The sequence below is a fragment of the Pecten maximus genome, chromosome 2 (assembly GCF_902652985.1).
Source record: "Pecten maximus chromosome 2, xPecMax1.1, whole genome shotgun sequence".
NCBI lineage: Eukaryota > Metazoa > Mollusca > Bivalvia > Pectinida > Pectinidae > Pecten > Pecten maximus.
The window spans coordinates 20,671,477-20,694,516 of NC_047016.1; the positions used below are offsets into that span (position 1 = coordinate 20,671,477).

A 23,040-nucleotide genomic window follows, 5' to 3' on the forward strand; every position below is an offset into this window, starting at 1 on the left:
ACTAAAAAAAAAAAAGACATCAATGCTTAAATAACCTGAAATGTTGGATCTTATTTGTATTTTATCTTCACACAATCACTTATAATTTCTAGTGCATCACTTCAATGTTGTCAAAATTATTATCAGACGAAAACCCGCATCTCAACTAATAAACTGATTGTAACCACTCCACCTTACGTGACTTTAGATTTGACATACTATCTGTAAATTTAAGCGTTCTGTGTATGTGAAATGAAACATGACTTTCTAAATGACTGATAAAATCTATAGATCTATACTTAGGGCAAATTTGTTGCAAATAAACTGGTTTAGGTTTGGGTTTATGGTTTAAACCTGGTTTTCAAAACGGTTTGTAAACTAAAACTGGTTTGCTCTTGAGAAACAAATGCGAAATTCTAGTTTTCAATATGGTGTCTTTGGGAGAAAAAGCTTCAGAGCAGTATTTGAAACGTTAATACCTCCTGAACGCACAAAAATCCCCCGAATCCCAAATTATGTTGAAGACATACTTCCACAATTCAATGCAATGACAGGGAAACGCATGCAATTCTAGCAGACTTTCTTTCAAACACAAGGGAACACTGTCATACCAATGGGAAAACAATTATTAATATTTATAATTTATATTTTATTTGTCCAGTCAAATGACTCTACAAGCCATAACTGGCAAGTTTGGAGCACGTAGCGCACTTCAAGAGCACATTCTGCATGTGTGTTGACAACATTCGCCATCTTGTTTTCAGAAACGAAACCTTCCAAACCACAACCGGTGGTGGTTTGAATGGTTTAATAAACTAGTTTAGGTTTATCAGAAACAAATGAATGAACCGGTTTCAGTTTAAATGTGGTTTGAAACTGGTTTACTCAACAAATGGAAAGTTTACAGAACCGGTTCGAAACTAAAACTGGTTTTAGGAGAACAAATTCGCCCTTAGTGTTTAAGGAACGACAACTCTTGGCAGAGATTGGTTCGGTTGATACTTTGTACTTATTCGAACGCAGAACTATTGAGATGTTGTGTATAGTAACGAGCACTTCCGGTGGTTTTTAAAGGCAATTGACCATATTATGTTTATGATGGTTTGACACGAACGAACGGAAATGCCTTGATGACAAGGTAATATATAATTCTAAGGCACATCGTTTGAAGTTTATCCCACATGTTTGCAGTGAAATTTGTACCTTCATCATCACGGAAGCGGCCAATTCATATATCTCTATTCTCCACAGAACAAGCACCTGTTCGCACCATCAAACAGTCGGGACGTACAGCTAATAATTAGTAATGTAAGAATTAATAAAAGCATCATCAGTGCAACTACATGTTAAGTGTCACGATGAACAACTGCCAACATAGTATTCAAATGCAACAGAAAGCATACTTACAAATAAGTAATAACATTGATCAGTGATCAAATAATAAAGTAGTTATTTTCTTAGTTTCAGAATGGACTAAATTAAGACAGGAGCTGATTAAGAGACAACACAGTATGGAACGGGGAAGTCACTTCGGTACCAATCTGTCTCACAGCTTCAGCATGCCCAGCCTGGCTGAGGGCAGCGAGCCAATCAGTGAAGCAGAGGAACTCCTCGAGGTAACACAGTCTAAAATGTTTTGATTTACAAAAATGTACAACTGTCATGCACAAATTGTTTTACCATGTGTGTATCTGTTATAGACGTAAAATGTATGCATGATATTGTTAACAGGAATACAATGATTAACAAAGATCTGTAAATGGATATGTATGAGGGTTGTTGTGGTTGTAGGTGAAAACACTGAAGGAGAGAGGGGATGAAGCCATGCATATCCACGACTATGGGGAAGCTATAAAACTTTACAATGAAGCTCTGGAAATAGATGACAAAAATGTAGAGGTATTGATGGCTCGGACAGCTGCCTATCTTGAGGAAGGAGACTTCATCAGGGCACTCAGGGATACAGAACAGATGATCCTGATTGAGGCTGACAACCCAGAGGTAGGCTAATTATTGGTAATAAGTATGCTGAATGTTTGAATGTGGATACACCATATAAGGATTAATTAGTTGTCTTTTGACAATCAAATTTAGGTTATAGGCATGTAAAGGGATAGGGTGGGGATGGGGGATGGGTTGAAACAGTTTTAGTTAGTGATTTAAATTTGATTTTAAAAAATCACAAAAAAATAATGTGGTTGCACACGAGTACATGATGTAACATCCAACTTTGCCATTGGTCATTATTCTTAAGCCTCCGCAAGAGATTGAACTCAGAACCTTTGGTACATTCTCCATAGCGGAGTTAGTAGGAAAATACCATTGTTTTATTACCAGGCCTCTATCATGAATTACATTTTAATACATCTAAGAGCGTGGAGAGATATCTAAACCAATATCAATAGACAGGGAAAACCTCTACAGACAGGGTTAGACAAGAACCCAAGATATCCAAACTCTAAACACTTCACCTACCTATCCAATGCTGGTCATTTGGCCCAGTAATGTTGCTTTAAGAAAATAAAATTGAGCTACAGATTTATAAATAAAGAGTAAGATTTGAAGTCATCTATATTAGTATGGTATATGCAGGGGAAAAATATCACCTAATGTATACTTATTTCTTCTTGCTACATTACTTACCATACTTAATTTTACTGTCAAGACTGTACATAGTCTACTATGTAATGCTCATTAATCAACATTGTATGAACATAATCTACAGATATACAAGCTACAAGGAATTACTCTTTTCCACATGCAACAAAATCGTGAGTCCATCAATGCCTTGCTAACTGCCCTAGACCTTGACCCTGATAACGCTGAGGACATCACTGATCACATTGCTGCTGTGGTTGGCAACATTTGTAATCTGTCCATAGACCTGGCAGAAACATTACTGGGTAAAATAAACTTTGTGTTTTTTCAATGCATTATAAAAAATTGACAGGAGGCCAAATGGCTAGAACCTAGTTTTAGTCTGATAAAATTACTACTTCCTGAAATGTTAAACTGGCATACCATTTGGCCTATAAGAGTTAAGAAACACCCCAATAACAAGTCTACTGCTTCACTTCTGCTTTTTTACTTTTGTTGGATTTCTCTTAAAATGATTATATATATTGATAAGGCTCCTTGTTTACCTGACTAAAAGAAATTTAGCAAAACTTGTAGAGAGCTGACATCAAATAAAATCAGTTTGATAATCTGCATTTTTTATTGAATCTGTTTTCATAATAAATAAAAGCAAACGTTTATATAAATGTTGTGATGTTTTTTCAGATATGGATGCCTACAAAAAGCTGAGTGAAGTTGGTGTGTGTCTGTTCCAGGCAAAGAAGTTTGATATTTGTGTTAAAGTACTAGAGTCTGCCCAGAAGTTCCAAACAAATCAGAAGGGCATCACCATGCGTGTGTTACTGACCATGGCAAACGCTCACTCTGCTATGAAGCATAGTGAGCAGGCCATCAGTCTGTACCAGGAGTGTTTGTCCACGGCCATTGCTACCCACGAACAGATCTATCAGACCAAAGCACTGGTGAACATCGCCACATTATACCTGGAGAGTGGTGACCTTCACCAGGCTATAGTTTACTATGAAAAGTTATTACACCTTGAATCAGAACTTATAGAGGAGTTTGGAACCGAGGATCACATTCCAGACTTCTGGACGCGTGAACTTCAGTGTGGACTCCATCTGAATCTTAGCATAGCCTACAAGTCTATTGGTAACATGCATAGTGCTGTGGTACATGCTCGACAGTACACAAATCTACTTGACAAGTATAATCTAACTGGAAAAATAATTGGTGAATCATTTCACAATGCAGGGATGCTCAATGAAATTCTTGGAAATTATAAGGAAGCTTTGAAAAATTATGAAATGTATCTTAAAAACTCTAAAGAAGCAGGGGATAAGAAAGGTGTGGCCCAGGCCTATGGCTGCCTGGGTAGTGTGTATGCAGCTCTGCGCAACTGGAAGCTGTCTGTTACATATCATGATCAATATATCGCAATCGCTGACAAATCTAAAGACACCAGAATGATGACTATTTCCAGGGAAATGTTGGCAGACACATACATGTTGAAGGGGGACTATGAGGCAGCAGTTCAGCAATATGAAGCCATGTATAATGCCTGTATACGAACTGACTATCGCGGTAAGGCTACTGCTTTGTGTAAAATGGGTAATGCCTTCCGTGATTTAAAGAGAAACCAGTACAGCATACATTACTATGAGCAGGCCTATGACTTGGCTCAGGACTACTTCTTCTCTGACATTCAGACATTATGTGAATTCAGCATTGCCTGTATCAAACAACATTCCACACAAATGATGGACATTGAGCTAGCTAGGAAGTATTTTTCAAAATTAATTCCTTTTCTAGAAATGAAAATTCGTGAGCATCAAGATGAAGACACCCATTGCCCCATAGAGTATCACCAGCAATTAGTCCAGTGTTATGATGGTATGCAGTGTGTTCTGGCCAAGCTGGGCAACAAGGATGAATGTCTACAGTTTGCGGAGATGTACCGGCGGCGTCACCTGACGCAGCAGCCAGGCTATCTGGCCTCATTGTCCTTAGGGCTGACCGGTTACAGCCATGGGTCAGTGCTTGAGGTGTGGGGGACTGACCGTATAAATCGTGTGGTGAGCCAACAGAGTGCTCATGTCCTCTTCTACTCCCTGATCAACAGTCACTTGTTACTGTGGGTGCTGGCGCCAGGTCAGGGTATTGTCAGGTTCTACTCTCGCAAGGCAGAGGATGACAAGGACATGATACAACAGGTCAGTGACTACAGTCTAAACTTTACTTACAGTATGAAGGTGTGGTCTTCACCAATAAATACCATGTAGTCATGTGTGTCAGTAGGTACAGAGAATCTTCAATTAATCTAACAGAAAATGTGTTGAAAACAAGGATCAATTTATTAACTTATAAAGCCATGACTACTTAATATGTGAATACTGACAAGTTATCTTGTGACCTTGATTGATTGCTTGTGGCCAAAAGATTCTATGTTATTCCATGTGTCATATCTTTATGGTTCTAGATTTTAGATGTACAAATTGATAGTCATATCACATTTGTATAAAACATGAAGACCGTAGATCTGTTCCTAACTCTAACCACACAGATGACTTACCTTGCAGGTAAAAGATACCCTAAATGAGATGAGGACATATATGGATCGTAAGTCTTTACAAAACTCATGTGAGAACAGGTGTTTACCTCCAAAAGATCTTGAATTGGAACTAGTACGGAAAAAGAACTTGATGTTAGGGAAGTCTGACAGTGACTTGAAAAAGACGAAGTCAGAGGAGGATGCATCCATGGATAAACCTCTGAAATCACCAGCACGCAGACTGTTTGATATTTTACTGGCTCCTGTAGAGGATATTCTAATAAAGCTGGACATGAAAAGTCCACTTATCATCATTCCAGACAAACATCTCCACCACTGCCCTTTTGGTATCCTCCAAGACTGGTATTCAAGGTATCTATGATACATGTACTCCTCTCTACCTACTGGTAAAAACATCCACATACCCTGCTGCCTTAATGGTGACCTACATCATCCACATACCCCCCCCCCCCCCCCCCCCCCCCCTCCTTACACATACACACACACCCACACACTCACACACACACACACACACACATACCCCACCTCTCTATGATAACCTACATCCACATTCCCCACCTCTCTATGATAACCTACATCCACTCCTCTTGATAACCTAAAAATCACATTCCCCACCTCTCTATTGATAACCTACATCCACATTCCCAGCTCTCTATGATAACCTACATCCACATACCCCACCTCTCTATGATAATCTACATCCACATGCCCCACCCCTCTATGATAACCTACATCCACATACCCCACCTCTCTATGATAATCTACATCCACATGCCCCACCCCTCTATGATAACCTACATCCACATTCCCCACCTCTCTATGATAACCTACATCCACATACCCCACCTCTCTATGATAACCTACATCCACATGCCCCACCCCTCTATGATAACCTACATCCACATACCCCACCTCTCTATGGTAACCTACATCCACATACCCCACCTCTCTATGATAACCTACATCCACATTCCCCACCTCTCTATGATAACCTACATCCACATTCCCCAGCTCTCTATGATAACCTACATCCACATACCCCACCTCTCTATGATAATCTACATCCACATGCCCCACCCCTCTATGATAACCTACATCCACATGCCCCACCCCTCTATGGTAACCTACATCCACATACCCCACCTCTCTATGATAATCTACATCCACATACCCCACCTCTCTATGATAACCTACATCCACATACCCCACCTCTCTATGATAACCTACATCCACATGCCCCACCTCTCTATGATAACCTACATCCACATACCCCACCTCTCTATGATAACCTACATCCACATACCCCACCTCTCTATGGTAACCTACATCCAAATTCCCCACCTCTCTATGGCTGCCCTGCAGGTAGAGCGTAAGAATTGTACCTGCTGCCCCCATTGCATGATCGTAAGAGGCGACTAAATTTGGGAACTTATCTTTTCTCTTCTTTCTGAACAACTTTCTTCTTCCTAATGTCTCCCTTGACAATGCCTCACTTTTGGCCTTTAGTTGAGCGTTCGCCGCTGTGAGGAAGGCTTTGGGTTCTGTCCCCTAGCCGAGACATACCAGAGTCTTTAAAAATGGTAGTTGCTACTCCTGCTTAACGCTCAGCATTTTGGGAGTGGGACGACTGGTTCGCCCGTTGTCAGTATAATGTGACCGGGTGGGGTGTGCTGCTGGGTGTCTTCGGCAGTATGCTTCAGTGAGGTAGCACTATAAATCGGCAAAAGTTCCGGCCTATCATAAGAAGACTTAACACGAACATACCGCAGCCTCCCAAAACACACATACGCACTCACCACACGCATGCATGTCGCACGCACGGGAGGCCGTCCTTAAATGACCTTAGCTGTTAATAGGACGTTAAGCAAAATAAACCAAACCAAACCTCTCTATCCCCACTGTACATATGGTAACCTAAATCCACATACCCACTGTACCTATGGTAACCTAAATCCACATACCCACTGTACCTATGGCAACTTCTAATACAGATTTTGTTCGTAGTCATTAATTTACAATATTGTTTTATTGTTATATTACGTATATAGTGTTTTCCTTTTTTTACTTTAGGAATCTGTATGACAGATTTCGCATTACCTACCTCCCAAGTCTACTTGCACTTGAGAAAGTTGTTAACAATGAACTTAATCACCTACGAGAGAAGGATGATTTGGAGTTTGAACGAACTCAGGCACGGAAGGGTGGGCTCAGTAAGGTGCTGTCACTTATGATGCCATCTGCCAGTACAACACCAGGTGAAAACTCCAGTGTGTCCTCATCAGAAGCCATTTTTGATCTTAAAAAAGTGGCCAACCCTCGACTCGTGACATCTAGTATGTCTAGAGTAAAGACTCCAATGAAAGAAAATACAAAACTGTCAGATGAACTCAGCAAAAATGCAACCCGACAGTCCACACAAATCCTCCCTGGAATTTCTGAGTTTTCTGGTACAGAGGCAGCAAGTCTCCAACATTTACCTCTCGGGAAACTGAACCACCAGACACTGGTGACATCACCACCAGTAGTAGGCTACCCAGTTCTCCCAGACAAAATGTTAAACATCCATAACTACTCCACTCTGACCTCAAGGACCTCGACGGGTACAGATATAACAACCTCGTCTCAGTGTGTCACACAGTTTGAGCAGGTTTCCAGCAAAGACAGATGTATGGTGATTGGTAACCCTTCACTCCCAGAAAAGTAAGTGAAGAGTTGTATTATACAGCTCCCAGAAAAGTAAGGTCAGGTAATATTATACAGCTTCCAGAAAAGTAAGTTAAGTTAATGATCAGCTTTCAGAGGGGAAAGTCATGGTAATGCTGTCACATCAAACAAATTTCAACATGTATATGCATTTTCACCTGAAGAGCTTGCTCTCAAAGCATGTGGAAGCGCTTGTGATTTTATAGTTTGTGTTTATTATTATTATTATGTATATCCATCACAAGGACATTATTTACTTTAATTATATATATATATATACACATGTATGTATATACCAAAATAGCTATAATCGTTCCTTTTATTTTTCAATTTGGTTTCATTGTAGACCAGATATTTCAATTTATTCTTAAGAGGTTTCATGTTGTTGATGATTCTTTTAACACACCTGATCATGGTATAGTATATCTAACATAAGATATTACAGAGAATTATAATGTATATGTATATGCTTGTAGGCTAATGCTGCATGGACGTGAGTGGAGACCGTCCTTGTTGGACCTAGACTGGGCACGTCAGGAGTGTAAAACTGTTGCCTCATATGTAGATGTAGATGCTATCACAGGTCACGAGGCGACTAAGGCACGCTTTCTACAGGATGCACCCAAGGCCACTGTCCTACACATAGGTAAAGCTCTTAAGACTACAGGATTTTCATTAAATTGGTTCTAAGATGATTGATCAGGTATGGCTATATTAATGTGGCAATCTTTTATCAAGTAAGGGTAACTTCCCCTGAAACAGGTGTACAAAGAATTGACTGTATATACCAGGTAATGACCTGGTCATTTTGACTGGAATAATTTCAGATACTCCTTTGCCTACAAGGCTCAAATACCTGAGTGCCTATACCAATTACATTAGACTGGCCTTAACTTGGAATGTCTCGTGGCTTGATATACATGACTGTACTATTAAAATGAATCACACAAAATTCTTCAGTTGAGGACATCTTAGTGGTGGACAATTTTAAACTCATGAAAAATACCGTCAGATCATAACAGGTGTTTGATATGATAAATGTAGGGAAAGAATTGACCACACAAGAAAAGAATTGCCAAGTGACTGATATTTTGATAGATTTATGGGAATGCTTTAGAACCAAAACTGTTGAACTGTCTGCAAGTACGAGTTAGAGTTATAATAATATAGTTTCAAGGACTGTTTCAGTTGGTATACATGCTGTCATGTATACCAGCTGTGGTCATGCATCAATGTGAAAAAGAGTTTCTTTTTTGTGTAAGTTACAGTGCACATTTCTTTCATAATCTTCTCCATGAATGGTGCAGCTATGACAAAGTTAGAATTAGATATCACAAGTTTGACTCCAAATTATGAAATTTTTGCCTTATTTGGTATACTGTGGTTCATGCATGAATAGTGATATCTTTTTGATACAGTTATACATATTTGTTTTTGATTTTTTTTGATTTTTTTTTGAATTGTTTGGTTTATCTAAAAGTTAAAAACCATCTTGTTGTAATGTCTTGGTCTGTGTGACTGGCAGCTTATTACCTCTTTGTTTCAGCCTCCTACGGGTGCTACAAGGAAGGACTGCTTGTGTTCAGCCCGAGCCCTGTCCAGCTGGTGGAGGGACCCCCTAAGGAGTCCTCCTACCTGGTCACTGTAGAGGACATTCTTGACCTGAAGCTGTCTGCCCAACTGGTCACACTAAATGTGGGCTATAGTCCTTACAGACTTAAAGAGACAATCAACCCTGGCTATGAGCTGGCAAGTGCATTCCTGGCAGCTGGTAATTCCATTAATATCTTTGTACTTAAGTCTTTTTAGACTTTTTGAAAGTTTCTGAATTATCTTTTAGACAATGATCGATGTTCATGTGCCTATATCTATAGAGGAACTATATACAAATAGAAATGAGTCTATCACTGTTAACCCAGCTAGTTCTGTTAATTAGAATATCTGGCTTGATTTAGAGGTCATATCATGAGTTAAAATTCCAGTCAGGCAGATGCATTTTTTCTTTCCTGTTATATACATAGATCATTTGCCCTAATAATGACACCAATTCTTTTTTTTCATGGGGAAGAAGATGAATGTGCTTAATTCAAATCTGTAAAAGGCTGATCTGTCAATAAAATCAATGTTTATATAAGGAACAGTTCTTTTCAGGAGAAGTTGAAATAAACACACCAAATCTGATTGTACTGAGCAAAAGGTCATAGGTTATATTATTCTACATTAAACGTTTATGCGATGATATTGTAATAAATATATCATTAGTTTCTACATATGAGTATGATTTAGTAACAAATTTCGAGTTTGTTAAAGGGACACACTTTCAAGGTAATACAGTTGAAATATATAGATAAATTCTTCTGACTATTGACAGTGTCTCCTTGATATTCCCTCTCCTATGATACATATACAGGCCTTACATTGTGGTCATGAACTTACTGCTATAGGGGCAGAGTGTGTACTGGTGTATGGCTGGCCCCTACCAAACGAGGCAGTCAACAAGTTCTACTTCCACTTCTATGCCAAGCTCCAGACTGGATGTTATTTGACAACAGCTTTGACCAGTGCCCTTCAGGCTGTCAAAGAGGACAACAGGTCAGCATGTAGCATATTTGCAACTTTTACTTTATATTTTTTAAGACTTTTTTCAAAAATTTAATGTTTACAAATTACTTCATTGCTACAAAGTGTTAATTATTGTTGTCAGGTAGTACATTATAGCTTGAGGCAGCTAGGAAATCATGTATGTGTTGGATGTATGGATGTATTTGAGATTTCAAATTAACCTGTGTTAAGTTTGATTTGTACCTTAACCAAAAGATTCTATGAAATGTGAGACATATTGTTGGATATAAATGCCTTTCTTGAGATATGTCCACTATGGATGGAGTCAGTCTGGTTCCTGTTTTATGATTTTGTATGTGTAATAACGTGTTAATTTTGTGTTCTTTGTGCTAGGTTCAGCGAGGCATACTTCTGGTGTCCGTTTATACTGGTGGGTAAGGATGTGATGGTCAACTTGAAGGAGATCCGACATAACCAGCTTGACCAGACACTTGATAGAACGGAGAAGGCTGTAGAGGAGGAGTTAGGAAAGGAAATACTCAACCCCAAGTCTTCGCTTCCTAAAGGTAATTATCATGAAAAGTTTAATTATGATAACCAGAGTCTATTTTACTATAAGGTAATTTGTCAGTGAAAATGATTTTGTACAGAAAACTGCTACAGTGTCCACCAAAACTTGTGAAATCTGTGAGATTGTAGCCATCACACACTGAAGTTGGGCACTGGGCTAAAAAATGTTTAGATCTGTCTATTTCTATGGCAGTTATGCCCCTTCTCCTTTGTTTTTACTGTAGACAGATTCTTTTCCGGTAACAACTTCTCCAACTACAATGTATTTCCATCCAAATTAATGTTTTCGAAACTTGTGAACTCAACATACTTAAGGTGTGCACAAGTACTTGCTGTTTTGATATGCTGTTATTCTCTTTTTATTTTGATTAACAAGTGTTTTGGACAGAGTGGGAATCTGGGTGGATTGTAAAGTGGGGGTATTATAATCAGTTATCATCAGTCATCCTGGGGTGGCTGTTCTTGTTGGAGTTGCTATCTTCACCATTCAGGTTCTGTTGCTGTAAGTTACAATGATTACATAGTGAATATAATGCTGAATACATGGTGAACATTATTCTGATTACATAGTGAATATACGGTAAACCTCCGATTAATTCGAACACGCGGATAGTTCGAACACAGGTGTCGCTTGCTGTAAAGTTGAAAGGATCGGCTGCCCGATCGTGCCAAGTGACGTGAAGAGCATTCATATCCAGTCAAAACAATCCACAGGTGTCCCAATTAGTGATGGATAGTTTTGCAGGTATCAACTATGTTTTGTAGATAATACGATTGGGCATATTTAAAAGCAGACATGTTGATGTTCTGACCTAATTTTACCAACACATATCGCCTATTTTTACAGTAGTGGTTTCGTAAACGCAACAGGTTATGAAGACTGCTTTTGATGTATTTAAGAGACCATTTATTACAATAATAAAGTGATAGTTTCTCATTCAGATAAAAAATATAATCATGCAAAGATTATACTGTACAAATGTTTAACTTTTGTGTCACAAATGAAACGTGTACTGTACTGTTTTGGGGCCTACTGTAGCTACGCATTGCCCAATCCGCGAGCGGCTTCGCGCAAAAACCATCATAATTATCGCGAAATGAAGAACGTTTAACGATCAATTAATATTGAATTAAATGAAAAACTATCATTTTACTTACTGATAAATGTGCCATTGTTCAGGCTGCCATTGCTACGTATGAGATTTACGATGGATGTGTTTGTGTCTAATGATTTTACTCTGCCGAGATTTTCGCCGATATTGTCTCGAATAGTTCGAACTCGCGCATATTTTCTGAAGCATAACTTCGAATAATTCGAACAGGTTCGTCAATATTTATTTAATTTTGTTCGAACTAACCGGAGGTTTACCGTAATGCTGGATACTGGGTGAATATGATGCTGAATACCTGGTGAATATGTTGTTGATGTTTTTGGTTACAACTTACAGTGCCTGTAAGAGAAGAGCACCTGCTAACACTTCAGTCCCTTCTGGGTACAGTGTTATATCATCACTCCAAACAGCCAAATGTTGTCCCAGAGCTCATAGACTTGGTAAGTATGTAACAAGACCTTCTATTGGAGATGTTCCAGAGCTCATAGACTTGGTAACTCTATAACAAGACTTTCTATTAGTCATGTCCCAGAGTTCATAGACTTCTTTAGTCTGTAATGTATCTTATGTTGTACATAATAATAATCCTCTTCTGAATCTAATGAACACAAATGTTAGTCAGAATCTTGAGCAATTGCATAAGTTGGCCATGATGTATCTGAATGATGAATTTATAAAGGTTTGGTGGTCTGAGCAATTGCATCAGTTGGCTGTGACATATAATATATCAATGATGAATTTATAAAGGTTTGGAGGTCTGGGTTTTTAAGAGATATGGTTAAGTTGTTATGATACATTTTGAAGTGTCTCCTTGTTCCCAGCTGGACAGCTCACTGAAGAGGCTTCACACAGAAGAGCTCAACCAACAGACGACAAACTTGTCGGGGCACCTGACTGGTAGTATTGGTGGCCTTGACCTTCTCAAGTGTCTAGGCTTCCACTTTCAGGCCAAAGGCTCCACCCTGGCCAGCCCCTATGTGGTGTATCCTCACTGGAATAAGGACGAGCTGCTGGTACCCACATATGATGCCCTAAGGGCTGTCAGTGGTAAGCGATAATAACCCCGTTGATATAATTAATCTTGATTGTTCTTGGTACAGCATTCTAGTACAGCTTTTATGGTATGACATCAGTTGTAATTAAGGTTGTTAAACCCAGCTTGGACAGGAACAGCATGTTACTTGACTCTCCCCATAGCTGATTATTCTGATGCTTTCAAAGTGTAAATTTTAAAAGAAGGCCATCATCTGTTTTTGAATCCATATATTATGTAAGTGTTCAGCAGATTTCACTAAACACTTCTTTCCATAAATCCATTCTGAAATCAACAGCATTTCATACCATAGACATAAAATAATGGTCTTATAATGCCTCATACCATAGACATAAAATAATGGTCTTATAATGCCTGTACTTTTTCAAGGCTCTGCAGATCTAGGTTTTATTTTTATATTGCCCTATAGCTTTTTAAATTCTATCAATTTTAAATTGAAATTATTGTTTTGCATTTCAGTATTCTCTGTTGCTTTTAACAAAACTGAAGTACCTGCTTAAAAGAATCAATTTGTTTACCATGTTATTTTGAATGCCTCAGAATAATATTGGTATTTTCCCCATTTTCTCTTGCAGAATTTTAAAAGATATTTGTTCTTAGTGATAAGGTGGGGTAAAATTTACTGTAGTTTATGTCGGAAAAGTGCATTTTTGAGCATCATTTGATGATTTGCCATTTGAAAGGATTAAAACCTTTCTTAGAATTATCAGTATGGGATGACAGTTTGATGGTATGCACATATTGGCCCTGTCTATAACCAGGGGCTGATGGGCAGGGCCAAAATTGACTGAAATATGTCAGAACTTATTCATGTTGAGGTCCAGACCCTGTTGTTATGTTTTAGGTACACATTGTTCTATAATGATCTTAAACTGCCGTATCCACGCACGAGTCTTCCTGTTTGTAAAGGAAGAGCCAAGATATAACTTAAAGAGCACTGTGTGTTTGGCCACTCCTGTTGTAATGAGTGAACTGCTATTGAATAATAAGTATACGTCATACAGATATGGGATTATGTGTTTCAGAAATCACTAAGGATACCACATGTACAGAGAGGATTCACAGCATGCTTCCTCTGTCACAGGACATGATTTCTCTTATCATTGACCTGGTAGGTAGCCCACCTGGTATAGGTGTCTCCACTAGTGCAGTACATACGGTAGATATGCACAAACAAATTATTCACCAGTACATTTACGGTAGATAAGCTTCAACTCTACACAATGAAATCATTCACTACTTTATCTGCAGTAGATATTCTACACATTTACTGGAAATAAATCATTTGACAATACAATAATGTACATGTGCAGTAGATTTGCTTCATTAATAGCATATTTGTTACATTATTTGTTTTAAGCTCACATGGCCTGTTCGTAGAAATTCATAAAATGAATTTGGCATGAAAAATCATTGCTGTGTAAACATTTTGTGGAAACTAATCAGAGAATCTGCCTCCCCCCCCCTAAAATGGAATTTTCATATTTTTCAGATGAGTATTACTAAGCATGCTCCTGAGATACAGCTCAAGGTCAACGACCTTTCAGTAAGGCCTCTATGGCAAAATCCATCTGTGAAGAAAACTCTGAACGCCATAGGTTTCCACCAGATTGGTCTATTGCTCAACTTCAACCGTACACCCCAGAACAAGTAAGGTCAACTTTGACATTTGAAGGTCAAATTAGGCCTTATACTGCAGGTATATGCCTGTCCGACAATTCATGATAAAGCATGTAAACCGTTGCAATTTCTCTAAGCAAATTCCTCATTTAATGTAAGTTCTTGGACATTTGGAATAGTCATTGTCTTTTAACTCTTGTGTGTTTCTGCCACTCCTCCAGGACCCTGTTGACTGCCGCACTACAGTTGTTCCTGGCATTGAGTGCCTATAAGAGCCAGGTGTTGTTGTACAGACTGGACGTTAACCTCCTAGGGAAGCCAGGCACCACCAAGGTCATTAAGGTACGCTTCACCATTACCTTCTACAGAGTTCTCTCCTGTCCTCGCACTACTGTTTACAACAATTTACAAATTAAAATTGCACTCTTGTGCATTCTCTGATACTATAGCCAGATTTGAAATATTACACAGATTTTTGCCGTGGCAATACATTGAATCATGTATACAATTTGACAAATTACTTTATGACTTTGAGGAACTCCGTAAGATGTCTTTGTTTTTTTATTATTTTATAGCCAACCATGCTGCAGGAGGTTGGTCGCCTACCTTCCTTAACCCCACTACTGCTGCCGAGGAATCAGGTAAAACACTGATAAAATTCGACATAATACACTGATATAATTCTACATAATTATATACAAAGTAAAATCTGCTATACATGTGCATGCATTTGTATAAATGTCATGAATTGCTGAGTTTACAGTAGTATAAGATTTATGACAGATGTTGTTTTTTGTTTTCATTAAGCTGAGAATGAGTACACCCTGGTTGAGTCGAGCAGAGAAGGCTGATGAAATGGATGAGAAAATTAAGTTAGCTCGAGGGTAAGTTTCTTATATACTGAGATAATTTATAGAAAAATTTTACAATTCATCTGCTGAAGTATTACTTTTTTTCAAACTGTGTTGCATGGTCTTACTTTTGCTGTCATTGTGTGTTGGAGGATGTTTAACCTTTAAATCTTTTAATAGGAAATCTGATCTGGATGAGCGTTACACTGAGTACCAAGAAAGAGCACGGACCTGGCATCAAATAACTGTTGTAGCACAGGTAAGTCTCCTAGTCCTTATAACCAGTGTACTAATGTGTCAGACATGTTACCATATCTCTAGTCCCCTTTCCTTAGTTTAAACTACTTAGCCATCTACACACATTTGAAAAGGGCAACCAAGTTTACTTATGCTTACTAATGAAACAGGCTTACCAATAGGCAATTTCATAATTGAGGAACAGGTTCGAATTCCCTTTAAATAATTTTTCATTTAACACAATAACTTACACGGGGAAGGTATATTGTACAAAAATTTCAAGTAAAGCGTGCTGTAGTGTTGTCCATGAAATAAAAGTAGATGATCTAGCAATGAAGTGCAGTTGATGTAAGAAGATAGCTAAAACAACATCCCACAGCATTCCTGATTAATCTGTGACCTTTTCTCAATAAGGTTTCAGTGCAGGATCTATAGACTACATTTCCCCCACTATCTCCTTTGCAAAACATCCTCTCACCACCTCCACAACCCACCACCATTACTACTATCTTAAAACCTATAGTCTGACCACCATAGGAACCTGTACTAGTCATTCTGTATTATGTCAATTACATTTTCAGCTGATTACAACATTTAATGTTATGCCAAATTCCCATTGTTTTATTGATTGATTGTTATTAATAATAACCCATTATTTAAATGCATTAGTCGGAATCTGTCAAGGTAAGCCAAAATGCATGCGTATTATTGAGTGGATGTTAGATAATTTTGTTGATCATATTTTTGAAATTAGCAAAAAGTAGTACATATGAATGGCAAAATAGAAAAGATGATTTGATGTGGTAGGGGACATCATTGGAATAGAAATATTACTTTGTAGGTAATTGTTATAAAGCATACTCTGTTATAAACCTGGTTGAACATCTTAGTCAAAACAGTATTATTCATCGTATTATCGCCAATCATTCACATTGTCGTGTAATTGCCCCAACATCCCATTAATAAAGGAGCTCATTTAACATGTTTGTAAAAAGATATGTTATCGTTAATTCAGGGTAGAAAGTCGTGAATGAATAAAAAAAACTTTCTCATGGCATTCTTGAAATAGAAATATTATACAACTGAATTGTTTTATTATTGGTATACACATGCTTGTGAGGCTTACAATAAAGGGTACATATATCATTTATGTCTTCGTGCTTGTGCTATTGCTTTGTTTTTGTATACCGTCTTTGAGGTTGGAAGGAGGAATGAATCATTATATATAAGTTTGATTGGGGTTTTATATCTTGACAGGAATCTTGTCTATTAAGACAGTGTCTAAGGGTGATGGTGCCACCTAACGACACTGTTATATTACTATCACACCGAAATGTCATATTGTAGCATGATATCCCACCTGGTCATATTATACTGACCAGCCCTTATTGCAACCCCATTAAAGTTTAAGGTTGAACAGAGAGCAAGATATTGAAGCAAACGTAAAGCAATTCCAATACACAAACAAACAGAAATAAAGATAAGTCAGTGCCGATTTTAAGATTCTGTTTTGTCTCTGATTGAATACCTCCCAGGGTTTGGGTTTGAAGTAGGACGGGGCACATATAAAAAATGTCGCTGCGGATGCTTCTGATTTGATAACGTTGTTGTCGGAGCGCAAGTCCGTTACTTTCCAATTCTACGTAGGCTACCGCAACATTTGCCTCTTGTGCAAACCAGTGGTTCACAACAGATTTTCATATCCGTACCGGCAATGATGGGTGTAGAAAGGAGAGATATTTCAGTATGTATTTTACTGAAGTGTTTATTATATTTACGATATATACAAGGATACTTAAGGATATGGTCTCAGTTAGTTATAAAAATGGATAAATCTAAGGGTGTGATAAAAAAAGGAAAATAAAAATAACTTATCCTCGAGGATAGTATTGGGAGCTCGAGTAAATGAAACTGTCAGTGAGAATGGAATTATTTGAGGAATATTCATCTTATCTTGTATTGCTGTTTTCCTGTTGTCATTGTTTAATGTGATATCTTTGTTGTTTGTCTACATCATTATAGTGTGCCGTGCCCGTCATTGTTTGATATAATGTATCATTTGTTGTATTTTTGTGTGCCTGCTATCATTGTTGTTTAGTTTTTGACTTGCTAATCAATGTAAGAACATTAATTGTTGTTGCTACCATATTACTGATATGTGTTTCTTGAGAAATTTTCGGTACCCACAGAAGATAGTAATGGCACTGGACAGATGTGTGATTTATTCTTTTGCAATTTACTTTGGCGATGTTTGAAACTCAGTTTGTTAAGCTGACATACTGTCACATATATCTATCGCAGTATGAAGGTAACATTTAAATTATAGTTTGATCATAGTAGTGACTGTATTCATGTTATGTTTTTGGTGATTAAGTCGGTTTAGAGAGTGAAAATGGTAATGTCTAAACATGTTCCACGATTTCCTCTACAGTATTTTCTGTTCTTGTCCTATAGTTATCTTTTGTATTACTTTTGATGGGATTACCGTAAGTATTTATAGATACAACTAACGACGATAGTTGTTACTTACATACAGTGTAACTATTTGTCCAGTTATTGCAAATTTAGTACAATGCGCTATAACGTCAGTAAAATATGCTACAAAGAAAGTGGTTATTGTCGTACTATCAAATTCATACAAATCCATACAACCTGCTATATAAGTAAGTTATTACATCATTAAATGAAAAGTTGCATGAAAATATGAATTGAAATGTATCATGATGAGGTTTTCACTATGTAGGCACTTTTAGATGTTATATTTTTAGAACAAATACATTTTTGTCAACAAATGCATTGTTCTTAATTTCAGTAGTTCGTGCTTTAATGACCTAATTGAGGTTCCTTCTTATAAAGAGAAGGAACAAGAAAACAAGACTGCTGGAAATTGTTGAACATTTTAGATTGTACAAGTATTTAGCACTTTTAGATATGAATTTTGTTAAAGATATAGTACATGCCAAATACAATGGAGTAGTTTGCAAAGTTTTAATCATTGTAGTTGTGTGTCGGGGAATTGGTTTTTTATTGTGTAATCCTGACTATGTTCTTGTGTTTGAAGGTAGGTACATCAAATATAGTATCTTTAAATCGTGTGCTTCACATCAACACTTTATGCATAGTATACCAACTAAAAATACAAAATTCGACATGTTTTAATATCATATCGTCCTTTTTCAGGCTAACGAATCTCTTGATAAATTTGGCCGTCCGCGTACCACGCCGACCAAAGTGAAGGTCATGCCCGGTGCCAGTGCATCACGTGAAAGGATACCCGTTGACCGTGAACCTCTGATGGGTATCCCCGAGGTGGATCAGAGACGTGACTATGCGCAGTACGTCCTTCAACAAAGGATGAATCACATAGATCTGAGACACCGTAACGATGTGATGAAATTGTATCTCCCGTATATACAGAGTACATGAACATGTTATAACCATACCCGACAGTTTTATAATATACATGCTTCTATTGGGTTCAGAATACTTCTGTTTGAAACCACACTTTAATACCTTGATATATTGTCGAAGATATATCAAACGGAGGAACAAAACTATATGAACAATTTTTGAGAATGCACAAACGGAAGTCTTCAACTATATACACCTCTACCTGAGGTACTCAGACATAGTTCATGTATAGACTATACTACCACTGTATGTTCATCTCATTTAGAATGTGTGCAACACAAATTGCTGTCTAGGGCCATGGCAGTTCTCGATATATATGTTCATACATAGTACATCAATTAACACCGGGGTTATAGAGGTACAGGTGATAACCACTGGTAGAGACGCAATAGGCAAGAGGGTTACGGGCCTTGGAGTGGTCCGAGGATTGTACTGTTTACTTGTTAAGAAGAGTTAGTCCAGAGGTAAACATTTGCGTTTAAACTGCGACAATGAAAAGAACCTATATATATATAACCATGACGCTTGAAGGACGTTTTCTACAGATGACCTTGTTTTTTTGTGATATTTAACGTTGCCAAATTGAAATGGAAAACAGATCTGATTATGTTTTATGTTATAACTATAAACTATGATTGTGTGTTGTATTTGTGCCTTCGTATCTTCACGTCAGAACCCTATGTAATGATAGTGTGTTTTCCTTAGACGTGTTGATGATGAGAATAATTCTGTGTTAATGTTTGTAGATATTTGTGTTTATGTATCAAATTGTTAAGTTTTGTGACTGGTTTTAAGTCAATGTTAGCTAATCTCAACAGGATGTGAAAGTATCTTGATACACCTTTTTGTGTTTTGTGATAATGTGCTTGCTACAAGGTTATAATGGAATCATAAATCAGCCAATATTAAATATTGATATGATGTAAACATTACGTTTGTGTATGAAAATATTATGTCAGATGTCAAAATGTATAACGTCATATCAAGTGTAAACTTAACTATGTATATTAATGTACATTATCAATAGTCTGTGATATCAGTGTATATGCACCAATGAAAGATAAGATGGAAATTTGTATAAATATACTAATATAAAGTCCTATGTAAAAGATTCATACTATAATGTAAAGTATACAACATAATGTAAAGTGTATAACATTAAAAAATAAAGTGTATAACATAATGTTATGTGTATAAAATGTAAGATGTCTATTAAATATTTTGGCTGCCCATGATATCGGTGTATTACACACTAATAGGGAAATGGTCGAAGAATGCCAGCCTTATATTCTCAGTACAATTTACGTTAATTTACCGAACATGACATTTTTTAGAGTGATGGTTTTCAATTTATCTTAATCTTATATATACTAATATATGTCTTTCAGTTTTTGTTGATTTTGTATCAAGTATTCAAAAAACATGTTTTTAAAATAAATAATTTAACGTTAAAGAAAAGCAGAAAGTTTATAAGAAAACATGAGTATTGAGGTATATAATTGCTAATCATACTTTGTCTGTTTACAATACCAATAATCGGAGTTGTAACATGGTAAATATGGATGCTAACAATGCTTAATATATCGCATCCTCTTGATTATATCTCAACTTATCATTTATGCCAGTCGAGGTTTTGTCTGCTGGTTAATGTTTGCTCAGTTATACACTGTATAGAAAAAACAATATCGCACGTATTGGCTTCTCACCTCTTAAATGATCACACGTTGAAAAGCACAAATCAAATTCTATTTAATAGAGCTTTATGTCTACACTAGAACTATAGTTTAATGTCAAACGGTAACAGATACCGAGGAAAAGCAGGGATGATACATTCTTGTCGACTTTGTACAGGGTGTCCACTGCTGCACCATGGTCGTGGGAATAATTGTTTCTCGTGCTAAATTGAAATCTAAGATAATGAACATGTTGACTCGTAAAAAGGTTTTGTTTCTTTTCTGTCATCACAATGTAATTAAAAGTCTGTGCCCACGGTCACAAATAAAGCAATGGAAACGTGCAGCCAATGGTACCATCTTTAGTTGCCTTTATGCGTGTGTTCATTTTAACACAATTTGTGTAACGGGTTTATAGCTTTGATAATAGGTTAGCCATGTGACACAGATGTATTGGACTAAACTATAAGTGTTTGACTGTAAATTGTCAGTATGTGTGAGATAAGCTTGGTGTAATACTGTAATCAGTTGTTATGGTGATAAACACCTTTTTTTTTATCTTGGAAATCTTTCGGTTTCGTAGTATTTGATTGGTGAACATGATAAATGAGATACATGTACTTGTGACAGTAAACACTAAATTAATATTGACCATTTGGCAGAAGTGTCGCATTTTGTGTGTTGCGTGATATGCGTGTTATATTGTTTCAACTTCGTAAATTTTGAAATGTGATTTGTAAGGATTAATATTTTGTCAGAGCCAATATTATCTACTAAATAATAGAAAGTTCAAAACTATGTATGACTTCATAAATTATGTATTTAAGCGCAAAAACATCATCTCTTTTAGTTGATATCACTAAATTACTTGCAAAGAATAATAGTTAGGAAGCTTTCTTTTACCTTGAATATTAAGAGAGAAATGCGTCTTTGGTATGTCGAAATCCGTGGGTAATTAAAACAATCTTCAATATCTCCTTTTTTTACGATAACACTTAAAACCGGACGTATATTTTTCACGTGAATATCGTAGATCCTTAGCCTTTAAAGGAAATATTTAACTTATTCAAGTAAAGGAGGTTATAGCATCAGCGGCATTACTAACACCACTCTGATGAAATATTATCTGTCGTTTTTATAACCATTCAATATGATCTTTGTTGTTTATTGATGATTATTTTATATATTAAATATTTTTTATTTTTTACTGGTTTCGTTCTGTTTTCTCAAATGATTTAACATCACAATAGCTGAACGAAACTTATAAATGTTTGCCATAATTGAACTTAACAAGCCACAAATATAAGGTACCATTGGACTATAACAAGTAACATATATTAGCTACATTGGCCTTAAAGCCCCCATATATCCTGATGATGATATATTGTAAAACAATACCGTAGTTCTTCATAATTGCAATTAAAACCTGGAAAACTGACCACTGATTACAGGGATATTTAATGCGGTGCTACAATCTTTATATGTAAATGAGCCGCAGAAAATATGTCATGAGCGCATGCGCAAACTGGTTTGTTTTGAAGAATGGGCTATTGGCGGACTTGCGATTAGAAGCCAAAGTCAATCAGACGTACTGCCGCGAAGGCTTAGAAAAGGAGTGGGCAAAATAACATCATCTACAACGTAGAGCCAACGTGAGTCGGTTAGACAAAATAAAATATAAGTTAAATGTGAAAAGCTACCATAAATTGGTATTAAAACTTCTTGGCATTTGATAAAAACATGCTTCTCTGTTTATCATTTGGGAATGCAATTCGGCGCGCGAAGGGTTTGCTCACGTTCTATGAAAGAGTCTAAATCAACCTTAGTTGTATAGACACATATATACCTAGCTAGTGTTAGTCGGCCTATTATATTGACACACATAGCTGATAAGTGTTCAGTATAGGTTCAGACACATACACTTTACTAGTTTTGGTCATTATATGTTATAAAACACACGCATACCTCAACATATTGTAAAGACACGCATACACGTGGTTGGTGTTGGTCGAAATATGGTAAAGACACAAAAACCTGACTAGTGTTGGTCGGAACATGGTAAAGACACAAAAACCTGACTAGTGTTGGTCGGAACATGGAAAGACGCAAACACCTGACT

General features: G+C 37.0%; 1 protein-coding gene across 3 annotated transcripts; it reads left to right on the top strand.

Moving 5' to 3' along the window:
• Positions 1-1,028: 1,028 nt before the first annotated feature.
• LOC117321469 (tetratricopeptide repeat protein 28-like) lies at positions 1,029-22,128 on the top strand. Of its 3 annotated transcripts, none has more exons than XM_033875887.1 (21): positions 1,029-1,117; positions 1,441-1,595; positions 1,771-1,980; positions 2,705-2,882; positions 3,262-4,769; positions 5,136-5,479; positions 7,199-7,828; positions 8,308-8,477; positions 9,378-9,602; positions 10,276-10,423; positions 10,787-10,959; positions 12,412-12,515; positions 12,897-13,122; positions 14,155-14,240; positions 14,622-14,779; positions 14,971-15,091; positions 15,325-15,390; positions 15,557-15,633; positions 15,781-15,859; positions 16,507-16,521; positions 19,018-22,128. In XM_033875887.1, exons 2-21 carry the CDS (start codon positions 1,491-1,493, stop codon positions 19,261-19,263), a joined length of 4,869 nt encoding a protein of 1,622 aa, XP_033731778.1. In that variant the 5' UTR covers positions 1,029-1,117; positions 1,441-1,490; the 3' UTR covers positions 19,264-22,128. The 3 variants fall into 3 exon arrangements, with proteins under 3 accessions (XP_033731778.1, XP_033731783.1, XP_033731789.1); XM_033875892.1 differs by having other exon boundaries at positions 1,447-1,595; XM_033875898.1 differs by lacking the exon at positions 16,507-16,521.
• Positions 22,129-23,040: the final 912 nt, after the last annotated feature.